The sequence below is a fragment of the Crotalus tigris genome, unplaced genomic scaffold, assembly GCF_016545835.1.
Source record: "Crotalus tigris isolate CLP2741 ecotype Arizona unplaced genomic scaffold, ASM1654583v1 scf7180000017551.9496454, whole genome shotgun sequence".
Classification (NCBI taxonomy): domain Eukaryota; kingdom Metazoa; phylum Chordata; class Lepidosauria; order Squamata; family Viperidae; genus Crotalus; species Crotalus tigris.
This window is the reverse complement of record NW_024096469.1, coordinates 4,392,804-4,407,534: the sequence shown is the minus strand read 5'-3', so window position 1 is coordinate 4,407,534 and position 14,731 is coordinate 4,392,804. Positions and strand designations below refer to the sequence as shown.

The following is a 14,731-nucleotide window of genomic DNA, read 5'->3' as shown; positions in this document are numbered from 1 at the left end:
TGGCCTTGAGATTATCGCAACTGGGACTACTGGAATTTCAGTGCAATGCAATCATATTGTATTGTGCTTTACAAATGCAATGTTTAACCACAGAGATACCAGTCCTAACTGCCACTGTAACCCAAGGACTATCTATACAGCTTTGGAATGGGCTTCTATTGGAGATGAGTCCTGCCACTCTCCCCCGCCTCTCCCCATTTCCTGGCTTTTAGGAAGCTATTAAAAACTGAATTATTCCAAGAGAGCATTTTCATAGTTATGCTGACTTATTTTGCTGCACCATTTTTATTATTTCATTCTCCTGGACTTATTGTCATTTATACTGATATTCTATGTCGATGTTTAAATGATCATTTCACTATATTCACTGCCAAGACTGAATTGATTATGGTGGGATATTAATCCCAAAATTAAGTAATTAGTATTGTGCAGTTCCTTCAATGAGATTGTACAAATTGCAGGAAGTGGCTTCTGATCAAGCAATCCCTCAAAGCTCTGATCTGCTATTACTGCTCTGCCCTATGGGTCCTAATGGGGTACTGTGTACCTTGAAGAACCTACAACCTTAATACTAAGATTTTCTGCTAATATTCATCACAGAAACAGAGAGACAAAGATGGCCCAACTCAAGTGCCTCCTTCCCAAATACAAACATATAAATTCCTTTCAAAGAGCACTAGAATGTGGGAAGTCTTCTTGAGAGTAATATTTACTTGTAATATAAGGCTGGCCACACTAGCATTAGGTAATAAACAGCATTTATTTTAAATGTAGGTGACCCAGATTTGTAATGCCACGAAAAAATACGTCTTCAATGACGGCTGAGGGCATCGGTCAACCTAAATGTATCACTACCAGTTGTTCTGTAAGCAGGAGGAAACATGGTTTGTACAGTGAAAACAACAGAGGTTTGGTTCATGAATACCTCAAAATTTTGCCATGCTAGGTATAATTGCAACATTGTATTATAATTAGATTAGAGTTGAGAAGACCTTGTGGCAAATCCCTGATCAGTTAGAAAATTCACTGGATCAGTTTGCAACAATTCAGGGTCTCTCAGCCAAATCTATCTCACATAACTGCTGAGAAAAATAATGGAGGGAGAAAAAGAAGAGAGGTAACCTGATCCCCTTCTCGGAAGAAGTAACAGAAAACAAACTTAGACATTGCTTTTTCTTATAACTATCAGCATTCCCATTTCTTTTCTTCAAAAGAGTTTTCTGAAAATGCATTTTTTTTCAGTTTTGAACAAAGAACTAGTATGAAACAATTATTATTTAATGCTTGTTCAGTTACCTGTATGTGACGTTGGAGTAAGAGGAGTTGGTGGAGCTACATCTTGTGTCCCCCTTAGCCTCCCAGAGGCAGTGGAAGGTAATCCACGAACAGCTGGATTGCGTGTGTGTCTCATTCTTTCTTCTCTCTCTCTTCTTTCACGCTCAGCATCTTCTACTGCTCGGCTTGCACCCTTTCCAGAAAAAAACAATTACCATGGCTAGTAGTTGGAGATAATGCAGGGCAGCCAGAACAGAACCTATAAATAGGGACTCTATATTTTAGAACTTGACAGCTTTTAAGTCTTGTGGACTTCAACCCCCAGGATTCCTCAACCAGCCATGCTGGCTGGGGAATTCTGGGAGTTGAAGTCCACGAGTCATAAAAGAGCCAAGGTTGCCTACCCCTGGTTTAGGCTAGCAGTTTCCATTTGGCTGTTCTTATTTACACCACTCAGCAAGTCATAGATAATATCTTGCTAGAACTGGCCCAAATCAGAAGCTGACTTAATAGCTGCTCTTAGGCAAGTAATTTTATCAGCCTTATTTCTTTAGTTCTGCAATAGAGCAGGAACGAGTGAGCCAGTTTGGCCTAGTGGTTAAAGCACTAGTTAGAAGCCTTCTTCTTGTGCCATAAAGAGTGAATTCTAAGTTCTGCCTTAGGCATTAAAGTTCAATCAACGTTACCAGATTTTAATGCACATAAATATAACTGGCTATGTACAGTATATAGTGGGTTGGTTACTGCTGTCTTTTTCTCTAGAACAGCAGTGGGGGAAGAGCGGACTTTGTACCTTAAAATCTATTTATGCAGAATGAAAGGAGAAAGGCCCTGGCTTGGTTAATTGGAGGAAGTAAGGATGGAGAGAGGCATCTTGATTGAGATCTAATGCAAATCTAATGTAAATTTCCACTCCGAATCAAGTTTTCCTCTTGGGCAAAGAATCTACAAATGATGATCCATATTGGTATAACTATAGGAATATAGAAGACTTGACCACAGAAGATTTGGCCATTTAACAGGACAGAGTACTAGCAGCAGGATTGAGGGAACTCAGATGGATTCGAAAGAGGCAAGAAAAGTCCCAGACAACTTCTGAGGCATTGTACAAATTCTAGAGAAAGATGAGGATAAAGAAACTATGGTAGCCTTGTCATCTGCCCTATATTGTTCCCAGCAGATGGCTCACAATCAGAACAAATGATTATGAGTCTTCCTATATAGTATTTGAAAGAACCTACTGCATGATCTTTCCCAAAGTGCAAAAAGCAAAGGCTCTGCCCATCTGAAAAAAAATGTTCACCACTACAAATTGGGTATTTGTAGAAATGGGGTCTTCCAGGTCAAAAGTATGTGGGGGAGGAGAAAGGCTGTAAACAACAAAAGCTTCATGCACTAAAAGCACAAAAGATCTGAAACCGGAAGATTTCAGAAGAATTAAAGCATGACACTGTTATTGTTGACGTAGATGAAAACGAACTGAGTGGAATAAGCAGGAGCCATGCCGAGTCAAAAAGGTTATACAGGTACTCCTCAACCTACAGACTACAACTGAGTCTGAAATTTCTGTTGCTAAGCAAAGCACTTATTAGGTGAGTTCTGCCCCATTTTACAAACTGTTTTTGCTACAGTTGTTAAGTAAATCACTTCAGCTGTTAACTGAATCACATGGTTGTTAAGCGAATCTGGCTTCCCCATTGATTTTGCTTGTCAGAAGCCAGCTACGAAGGTTACAAATGATGATCACATGACCCTGGGACAGGGCAACTGTCATAAATACATGCCAGTTGCCAAGTGCCCGAATTCTAATCACATGACCATGGGGATGCCATAATAATCTTAAATGTAAGGACCAGTCATAAATTACCTTTTTAGTGCCTTTTTAATTGTAAATGGTAACTAAATGAATGGTTGAGGACTACCTCTACACACAGTACATGGTTCCTGCAAAAAACCTATAAGACCTGAAAGCTGTATGTTCAACACAGAATGTTGCTTTACATTTCATTAAATTCACCATCGTGAATTTCACCATAAGAATTTAGGCTTTGGAGTAACAGTCCCGTGATACATTATATTTAATCAAAAACAATCCAACTCCTTTTTAGCATTCCCAATTTTTGACAATTAAATACTTACAAATTTGAGCATGTTCCAATCAAATACATAGTCATAGGAGAAGCCTTGTCTATGGAAGAGATTTCTGAATAATTGTCTTAGATATGAATAATCCGGTTTGTCATCAAAACGCAGCGAGCGGCAGAAATTCAGATAGGTAGCAAACTCGGCTGCAATGAAAAAAATCCCAATTTTATATTAGCAGAAAATCAATGCAAACAAAAGGTCCACTGTAAATGTACCAACACACTATACTTCCATATTTGCCTTAGGATTTTATGTAATTATTGGGGTGGCTGTTAAACTAAGTAAAGGCTCTGCTCATCCTGTAATTGTGATGGAATGTCCCTGAAGAAGCCATGGTCTTGGCAGCCCAGAGCTTTTCTAAGGGGGAGGCAGCACATTCCAGAGAGAAGCCCAAATTAAGAGACTGCACAGTCCTGGGCTGAATGAGGAAGAGGTTCAGGATATTTACACCTTAGTATCCCTTAGGATATACAGTATTGTGCAAAAATTATAGGCCACCATCTGTTTGTTGTTTGTTTAGCAAAGTGTTAATGACCATTCATAATTATTTTTCAATCTCTATATTAAGATTCCAACAGAAAAGACAGGAAATAATGTACACAAAAATTTAAACAAACACGATTTTCAGATCAAAACAGCTTCTTTTGGCAAAAGTCAGTACTGACGTGACCTCCCTTGGCTCTAAGCACATCTTGAACTATTTTGAAGAGACTGTCCCGAAGTTTTCTGAGGTAATCTTCTGGAATATTACACCAGCTTCTTTCAGCCTTTTCCAGAGTTGTTCTTCAAATTTAGGTTGTCTTTTATTTCTTTCTCTGTCCCGGTAATTCCACACTGCCTCTATAATATTCAGGGTTGGACCTTGAGGAAGCCAGTCCACGACTCTTAGGATTTTATCAGCTGTTTTTCCTCACTAAATATGATTTCACTGCAGCAGCATTGTGCTTGAGACTGTTACCATGCTGAAATATAAATCTACTGCCAATCAGGTGCTTTCCAGAAGTAATGGCATGATGAATTAAAACATGCCTGTACTTTTCTGCATTTCATGATCCCATCAATATGGATATCACCAATACTGCCGGCAGAAATGCAGCCCCCAAACAGAACAGACCCTCCACCATGTTTCACTGAAGGCTGCAATCACTCATCCATCCATCTCTCTCCAAGTCGTCTTCTCACATATTGTCGATGATTAGACCCAAACATTTCAGACTTGGATTCATCATTCTATAATACTCTTTTCCACTGATCCTCATTCCAATCTTTGTGAACTTTAGCATATCTTAGCCTTTTTACCCGTTCCACTTCCACAAATGTGATTTCTTGGCTGTTCCCCTTCCACAAAGTCCATTCCTGATCAAGCTTCGCTGGACTGATCAAGCTTCGCTTGGCATTCTGATGAAGCTGCCAGATGCTGAGTCAGACCGACTTTCTTCGGTCTCTCAAAGAAGAAACTCTGAGGACCTTGAATTTAAAAGTTTCCTTGGCCTTACAGTCCTTTTTTTTTTGTCCTTGATCTCTGCTGATTCCTCAAATTTCTGTATAACAGCTTGAATACCACATCTTGAATATCCAGTTTGTTTGTTGATTTCTCTTCGAGAATGGTTTTGCTGATGCAAAAGTATGATTTTATGTCTGTCACATTCTGTGATCTTTGACATTTTGACTGGAATGATGTGATTGGAAGTTGGGTCTTATTAGCCAGTTTCCAATGAATTACACTCATACAACATGTGTATGTACTGAATGTAATGCTCAAACACGTCTTGCACAAACCTGGTATAATAGACCTTTTGGCACAGCAGTCATTTCGGCATGAAATAGTAGGACACAAACAGGTGCTAACAATAATAGGACTTAGGATTCCATTTAGGTTTATAGGATCCAAGTGTTTACCGTTGCTCAAGTGTAAGGGGAAGTCACACTACATACTTGCCACTTTTGCCTATGGAAGCTGTTTTTTCTGCTTTTTTCTGTTTTTGAATACTGCATACAAATTTCCTGTATTTTCTGGTTGTATTCTATTACGGAGACTGAGATATAATTATATTATGGTTATTATACCATCAACAACATTATACCAACAACAAAATTAATGGTGGCCTAAAACTTTGCATGTATTTACTGTGTTTATTAGAGTAGAACAGTGTTTCCCAAACTTGAAATTTTAAGGTATGAGGACTTCAACTCCCAGAATTCCACAGCCAGCGTAAGTCCACATGCCTTAAAATTGTCACGTTTGGGAACACTGGAGTAGAGGCTTATAGTTTTAGCTCGACAAGATTCTGTCCATTAGGTGTAAGCAAATTGAAAGATTTGACTCAACTGGATTTCATCGTGTCATCTTTGGGATGACACAATGTACAAATGGGGAATCTGCTCTATACAGTTTCAAATGCTAACATTATAAGGATATGTATTCTTAAAGAAGAATTTTACAAAATGAACAATGCAGGTGAATTAAGTGCTAGATTTTCAAATTTAGAAATACAAAAATTCAATCAATAAGAAAAATACTTGTTAATGGAGGGCTAGCTATACAGTGAGCTGTTTGTCATAAGAATATTGTATACAATAGAAAATTTATGAACAGATATTATTCTCTGAAACGACAAAGGGAATGAAGGGAATAAGTTATGTAATAGCCAGTTTACATACATTCATTCAACTCAGAGATAATTTATGCAAGTTAGTTCCAGGATTATTCCTAAAATAGAAATACAGCAAAATATGTGACATTACATTAAAAGAAGCATTACTATAAACTTAGCTTTAAACATAAAAGTAAAGAAAATTTATTCTAGAGAGGGAACTTACAAGGGTATCCTTTACACAAAACCTCAATGGGAGTAGACATTTTCTTTTCACTGATGCGTTCATATTTCTGTCTTTTTGTAGCTGCCTTCAATCCCTGCCAAGGGAGGGAGCCCAGGTTAAAATACATGAGTACATAGCCCAAGGACTCCAAGTCATCTCTGCGAGATTGTTCTACAAGGAGTATAAGAGTACAGCCATTAGGTTCTATTATTTGGAGAAACAGTGCAAAGATGTTTAATAGATAAATTATGTAGGCAAGATTTTAAAGTTACAACTTAACTACAAGAAAAAAACACTATTATATAGTTATTTTAAGCAAGCTTGTTAATAATGTTGCAAGATCAGAGAACTGGTGCATATAGAAGTAAAAGCAGGAAGCTAAAGTTGACTCAGACAATTGAGCCAAATCACAATCTGCAAAGTTTATTATTATTCTTTTCAGCCCAGAATAAAATAGCAAGGTATTCAATCACTCATCCAGGAAATGACAACTTCTATCAGCTTCAACTGCAAAGAACGTCTTTACTACTCCATGTTCCAATTCTCTATGGGAGCTTTCCTCCTTTAGACTAGTTTGCCCCTGAAGTCAAAATGGCTCCATCGTCATGGCATTCTGGAAACAGGTAGAAACTTGACTATTCTGAAACGCCTTTCATAATTGACGAACATGGAGTCATAAGTGCTAAACTTAAAACTTTGCATTTCGTATTATTATTATTTTTAGATTGTACTCTTACATTTTACACTGCTTAGAATCCACTGGGATCGAGAATGAGATAAATCCCGTTCAAATCCATCCAACTAACCAACCAACCGTTCAACCATCCAGCCATGCACCCATCCAGGATGAGATAAATCCCATTCAAATCCACCCAACCAACCACCCCAACCACCCATCCATCCATCCATGAATGATGCATCTATCAACTGACTCAACTAGAAAAACATCATGTTGTTTGCACTGCAATGTGATTTAAATATTAAATGTGTGCTCATAATACACAGTATCTCCTATCATATATCAGTTAAGTTATATATTTTGATTTTTCTGGTACTCTTGCTCTATGATAATTTAGTTAACATTTACAAAAATCTACCGCCAGCTCACCAATTCCAAGATGAGTATTAATGGAGGCATAGCGGGCAGTTCCTGTTAAGTTTTTATTTTCACGGTAAGGAATATGCTGGTGAGTACGAGCATCGCGATATTTCTTGGCCAGCCCAAAATCTATGATGTAGACAAGGTTGCCCTTCTTGCCTAATCCCATCAGGAAATTATCCGGCTTTACATCTCGATGGATGAAGTTCTTTGAATGAATATATTCTATTCGGCTTATCTAATTGTAGAAAAACACAATTCCAGAATTAGCAAATATGAAACTCTATACATTTAGCTCTTCCTTTATTCTGAATAACACTAAAATTATGTTTTGCTAACATTTAAACATTAAATGAAGTACACTATTTTATTTACTTATTTGATCTTCATATTCTAAGAACCACATTTAGAAAAGTTATGTTCTTTAAAAGGGAGGTTGTGATCTCACTGGATAGGACTTGTGTTTGAAAACATGAACTGTAAATCATTATTTAATTTATAAATCACAGTATAAAGCAGTCCTAACCACAACATTTGATCACTGCTATACAAAAAAAAAATGCTAGCTTTTGTGTGACATTTATAGAAAGAAAAGCTAATATGTAGTATTTACAACATTTATTCAGAAAAAGTGCACATAACATAAGCAGGGAGAAGTTTTTAGGAAACTCTCATTTCTAATAGCCAAGAAATACAATGATTCTAATACCATTTGGTCAGCAAGTAGAAGAACAGTTTTGAGGCTGAATTTCCTTGAGCAGAAGTTAAAGAGATCTTCAAGACTTGGTCCTAGCAATTCCATCACCATTACATTGTAGTCACCTTCAGCACCACACCATTTGATTGTGGGAATGCCCACTGGAATATGTAAAAATAGATTATTCATAGCACGTTATAGATCTGATATCCACTGAAAATCAATGTGATGCCTTCACATTTACTTTAATTTTTAACATTATTTTTCTTTTCTGGAAATTACTAAAATACCATACAATCACAATACACAATCCTTTTCTCAAAGTACATTCAAGTAGGAAGTCAAAAATGAAAAGAGGGCAAAAACCTTTATCATAGTTCTTTGCTGGCCAAATCATATAAAAATTTAATCTGTCAAACTGGAACGTAAGAAAAAAGAGTGCCAAAATATTTAAGTATTCAAAGGAATGTTCATGGCAGCTTTTTATTTAGTCCTTTTGTATAGTGTTCTTCAAGTCCTTATTTATCTGCATACAGAATATGCAAAAACTTGTAGCAGGCAACATACAGCTTAATTTAACTGAATATTTCAAGAATGGAAAGAAATAGGCTCAGCCTCTCTACTTCTCCTATCTTCAACGTGTTATGAAGATTTTTTTTCTAGCTTTAAAAAATAAGTCAGTGACTACTGGCACAAAGCAAAGAAAGCCATCGTCATGACTTTTTTTCTTTGATTTTTATACCTATGCTTAGATATCATTCTTTAATAATAATTTATGACATGTGGGGAAAATACAGGTAGCAAGTGCTCAGGTGGTACTGTTAATGAAAACTCTCTCATTACAGCACTGCTCAGATAAGCACCACCCTTCTTTACCAATTTGAAAGACTTCTAGAGGTGAAATATTTGTGCCTGCATGATTCATGAGGGGAAAAAAAATGCTTACCTCCACCTTGCATCATTTTGTAAATTTTGCTCTCTATGTGGAGCTGAGGATGTTTGGTTTTGACACATTCCAATTTGATGGCAACCTCTTCTCCAGCAGCTATGTCAGTACCTTAAAGAAAATAATTAAATGCTTTGACAAGTTTTGAGCTTTGCTATCAGGCATCTGATCCATCAGACAACATCACCACCAGATGGATCCATAACTGGCTGACCAACCACACTCAGCACGTGGTCCTCAATGGAACTGCATCTAAATGGAGGGAAGTATGCAGTGGAGTACCCGAAGGCTCTCTTTTAGGCCCAGTGCTTTTCAACTTGTTCATCAATGATCTGGATGAGGGAATAGATGGGGAACTCATCAAATTTGCAGATGACACCAAGCTGGCAGGAATAGCCAACACTCCAGAAAATAGGCTTAAGATACAGAAGGATCCTGACAGACTTGGCCCTATCTAACGAAATGAAATTCAATGGTGAAAAAAGAAAGGTTCTGACCTAGAAAAAATGCGTAAAAAATCCAGGACCCAATTTCCAGAATGTTCAAAAGGATTTCATTTGCAAAGTTGTAGCTGCTGCAATGTCTCTGTAGTTATGTGATCTGCCAACTTCCCACAAACAAATTCAACAGAGAAGCTGATAAGACATCAGAAGTAGCTCCCACTCTCACTGCATTTTTCCCCACCTGTAGTCATTCTGTTTATTTAGGTAAGTAAATATTGTCTTATTATGGAAATTTATTTGCCACTACAATAATCTTTCTAGTTAGGATAGATATTCTTCTTAGATGATTACAGATCTGGGCAGTATTGGAAATATGTTCAACCTAAAATTTATTATTTTGTTTGGTCACACCATATTGTATTGCTTTTCTCTCAAAGGATGACCCAATGGGTCACAGGTGATCTAGTACAGTATAAAACCATAATGAATGTGCCATATGTGCAGACAGATTCAACTGTTCTAATATTTCCCAGAGTGAATCAAATTTCAAATGAAACTGCATGTAAATTCTTGTTACGGCTTGTACAAGTTTTTTTTTTAATTGGAAATTTTATAAACTTTTACAATAAAATACCTCCCCCCCTCCCATCCCCCATGACCCTCCCCCCTCCTTCCCAGAGCTGAATACAGGGTTAAAAAAACAAGAAGAAAAAACATACAAATTAAATGAACATCAATCAACTATACATACATCCCCCAAAAAATTTAAAGTACTTTAACTCCAATACATAGAAACAACAAATCCAACCATATCCACTTTAAACTATAAATTATTCAAAAGCTAAATAATATTTTCTAATCCCATATTTATTCTGTACAAAATTTACCCATCTTTTCCACACCGAGATATATCTCTCTTGTGAATGGTCTTTCAGATAAGCCGAAATTTTTGCCATTTCTGATAAATAAGAAACTTTAAAAAAACATTCTTCTATAGTAGGCAAGGAATCTTTCTTCCAATATTGCCCAATCAATAACCTTGGCGCCGTGATGAAATTCAACATTAAAGTAATCTCTTTGCCATCACAGTCTTCAATAATATCTAACAAAAATAATTGTGGTGTAAATTTTATCCTTCTATTAAAAATCTTCTGAATGTTCCACCAAATCTTAATCCAAAAAACCTTTATATTTCTACATGACCACCAAATATGATAATACGTTGCATCCAAACAACCACATCTCCAACATTTGGGCTGTACATTCGAATACATACGAGATATCTTTTGTGGATCAAGGTGCCACCTATAAAACATTTTGTAAAAATTTTCTCGTAAATTTTGAGCTTGGGTAAACTTAACATTCCTCACCCAAATTATCTCCCATGTATCTAATAAAATCGGCTCTTCAAAATTTTGAGCCCATTTAACCATACAATCTTTAACTAATTCTGTTTCTGAATCCAATTCCACTAAAGCATTATAAACTCTTTTTATATGAGTTCGACTTTGATCTTTAATTTGTTTCATCAAATTCACATCTTCCATAGTAAAACCCACTTTTTGATCTATACTCCATCTTTCTAATAATTGCCTATACTGGAACCAAGAATAAATAATATTTTCTTGCATTAATTCCTCCATAGATTTTAATTGCCAATTATTCCCTTCCCACTTAAGCAATTGTTTGTAAGAAATCCTATTCATTTTCACTCCTTTCCTTATCCCCTCTATTGCATGCCCAGGAATTCCCCACAACGGTATTCTAAAATTTAATCTATAATATTTCTTCCAGACACGCAATAAAGCAATTCTTAAAACATGGGACTTAAAAACCCTATCCACCATTTTATTTATTTATGAGACTTATATACCGCTTTAAGTGCAAGCACTCTCTAAGCGGTGTACACCAGTAAGCAATGTATATATATATATTTACATTGCCCCCAACAATCTGGGTCCTCATTTTATCTACCCCGGAAGGATGGAAGGCTGAGTCAATTTGTTAAGTTAACCCAATCACTAATCAACGTTAAGACCACCGCATCATAATACAATTTCAAATTCGGCACCTTGAGTCCTCCTCTCTCTCGAACATCTTGTATAATTTTAAGCTTAACTCTTGGTTTTTCCCCGGCCCAAATGAATCTATTAATACCCTTCTGCCATTCTTCTAAATTTGCCTCTTTCTTTAAGATAGGTATCATTTGAAACAAGAAAATAAATTTTGGCAGAACATTCATTTTAACTGCAGCAATTCTCCCTAACAAAGATAATTGCATTTTTTTCCAATCATTCAAATCCTTCTGCATTTTAAGCCATAACATTTCATAATTGTTTTTATACAGTTTTACATTAGAAGCAGTTATATAAACCCCCAAATATTTTACCTTTTTTACACTTTCAAAACCTGTCAAATTAACTAGGATCTCCTTATCCGAGTTGGTCATATTTTTAGATAATATTTTAGTCTTATTATTATTAACTTTAAAACCAGAAACTTGCCCATACTGATTTATAATCTGTAACAACTCCAATACCGAATAGGTTGGTTGAGACAAAGTAACAACCAAATCATCAGCAAAAGCTCTTAATTTATAATCTTTCTTATTAATCATTATTCCCTTTATTTTAGATGATTCACGAATTATAATCAACAAAATTTCTAATGTTAAAACAAACAACAAAGAGGACAATGGACATCCCTGTCTGGTACAAGTTTTGTTATACAATTCCGTAGACATTTCCCATGAAAATTCAGTTAGCTGAAATATCAGTCTAGTTGAATACCAATTAGCTTTCTCTCTGGTCTCATTCAATGAATAATTTTCAAAATGCTCTGTGGGAGATAAGCAAGACTTCCTTTAGCTTTACAAGTTTATTATTATAACAACCAATAGAAAAACTCAGCTGAACATATTTCCTGTTTTGTAGATTTAATGCTGAAGAGCCAGAAGATAACTGCCCCAATAATAGCTGTTATCAACGTTCTGCACATTAATTTCATACTAGACCTCTATTAATCGTAATATTCTAACTGTGTAATAAAAGTGGCCAAACTTCTGTCAAGGGTAATAAAAGCAAGAAAATATTTTTGCAGTGTATTAACTATCTCAATTTCATTCTGTCTGTTTTGTGTCACATTCAGGTTTGCAATAATAATTTCCATGTTTGCAGTAATATTATCCATGTTTTCACTCTTTTTTGGTTTTTATTTTTGATCTCTTGCCTAAAATAAATGGAATACAGACAAGGTTTTACTTTCCCTTTTTTGGATGATTGGATCTGCATATCATGCTAATCCATGGTAACAATTGGGTAGGTTCATATCACACATTAAGTCACCAATGTATGTTAGAAACCATTACAGTAGTTTTATTTTTAAATTAACTCAGTTGAAATCATAAAAATATCATCTTCTTCCATTACAAAAAATATAAATAATAAAAATGTGACATCCAGAATAGATGAAAACTATACATTAAAATCCTATTACTTAAGAGCTTGAAATGTGTGAGGAAAAAAACTTTTAAAATGCATTACAAAATGATAAAGATTGTATGGGACAAAGGCACACACATTCCTTTCAATTTGACTTTTTCTTACTGAAATCAGTGGACCCCAAATTTGGCTAAACTTTGTATGACTCCAACACACTTGTGAATTCATACTAGCCAAATAAAATAACTGAGTATTTTTTTCATGATTCCCATGTGATCTCAATAAATTACAGTGTAGATAGTCCTTGGGTTACAACCATTTGTTCAATAACCATTCAGTTATGTCATCACTGAACGAGGGACTAAAAAAAGTCTGTGATTGCATTCCCAAGATCACAATTCGAATGACTGTCAACTAGCTGTTGCAAATTGTTCTCACTCCTGCCATTTTTTCACCTGCCTACACTCCATAGCACCAATCTGCAGCATCTGCCAATCCATGCTCTAAGTGTCCCCCCTCGCATGGCACCTGTCTGTCTGCACTCCATTGTGTAGCCACCCATTCATCCTCTGTAGCAGCCACCCAAGGCACTCTCTTCATGACACCTGTCTGCCTATCTGTAGTTCTTGCTTACCAGCCTGTTTGCCTGTGACTCCTGCTCTTCCCATGATACAGTCATGGGAGAGCCTTACTTCATGAGTTGTGTGGTCCTGGACTTATGATGGCAATCAGGACTGATGTTGCTAAGCAGTGTGGGCACATGACTTCATGCTTTAGGGCTGCATCATTTAGCAATATAAATTATAGTCCAAATTGCCATGAGGACTATTGGTAATTTTGAAATTCAGCTTCAAGAGAAGCTGACCATATTGTACAAAAAGTTGTCACAAACAAGTTGAAAGCCATCTTGGATACATAAAATTAGTTTCATGACTAGATTATTGGTCTGCTCCAATAAAATGATTTGTTGGAAATCTAAAGCTATTGTACCAAAAAAATATTGGCAAAAAATTCAGAATATTCCTCAGTGCTAGGAAAATGTGTATATATAACGAGACTGATTATAGATGGCTGTAGAAACAAGAGTTATTGCTATGTTTCCAATAGGCAGGATCATGGGATTTGATCTTTTTTTTTCTCCATTTCAGGAATCAATTTCATCCCACATTACAAAGTCTTGGGTTCTCATTCAAACTGTGTCTCCCATAGTATCTGCCCATCTGATCCAATCTGGCAGGGTGCTCTAGGGTCATTCAATTAACCAATGCTATCTATCAGGATCCCAGAGGTGTCCTTCTCTGTGGCAGTGTCTACCCTCTGGAATGAGGTTCCCACCCTCAACCATGGAATAGCTCCCACTTTACATGTTTTGAAGGGTCCTGAAGATCTGGCTCTTCCCCCCTTTTCTTTGTTATCTTAATTAAATAATTAAATTTGTCATCTTCGGGGTTTTTTTGGGGGGGGGTGTTATGCTGTTTTCTTGTTTTAAAATGATTTTTAACATTTTATAAACTGCCCAAAGATGCTAGGACTCAGCTGGCAAATAAATAAACGGAATATATAAATCTCAAATGCGTAGGCATGTAGCATTATTATTTCTTTGTAATCTGGTCATTAAAGAAAAGAAAAACAACAAACTGAATTCTAAATATACTGTCACAATATTACTTGATATGAAATTTAGCTGAGCCTCATCTAAACCAGGGGTCAGGAATGGAAACTCAGGCTTGAGTGGAGAGCGTGAATCATATCCCTACTACTATATACAGGTAGTCCTCCCGTACAATTGGGTCTGGAATCTGAGTCACTGCACAAATCAGTTAAGTGACACACTACATGACTACTTTGCTCAACAACTGCAATCCC

General features: G+C 36.3%; 1 protein-coding gene across 6 annotated transcripts in view; it reads right to left on the bottom strand.

Annotated features, from left to right (window-relative positions):
* Positions 1-14,731, bottom strand: part of CSNK1D (casein kinase 1 delta) — a 34,078-nt gene that overhangs the window by 15,183 nt on the left and 4,164 nt on the right. For all 6 annotated transcript variants that reach the window (XR_005556815.1, XR_005556816.1, XR_005556817.1 and 3 more), the window contains exons 2-7: positions 8,983-9,093; positions 8,049-8,197; positions 7,349-7,577; positions 6,241-6,411; positions 3,415-3,563; positions 1,297-1,468 (exon numbers count right to left, since the gene is read on the bottom strand). Coding sequence is in view for 3 of the 6 variants with exons in the window: in XM_039344153.1 (XP_039200087.1) it covers positions 1,297-1,468; positions 3,415-3,563; positions 6,241-6,411; positions 7,349-7,577; positions 8,049-8,197; positions 8,983-9,093 (981 nt within the window). In the remaining 3 variants the exon portion in view is untranslated. The remainder of the gene's footprint in view (positions 1-1,296; positions 1,469-3,414; positions 3,564-6,240; positions 6,412-7,348; positions 7,578-8,048; positions 8,198-8,982; positions 9,094-14,731) is intronic.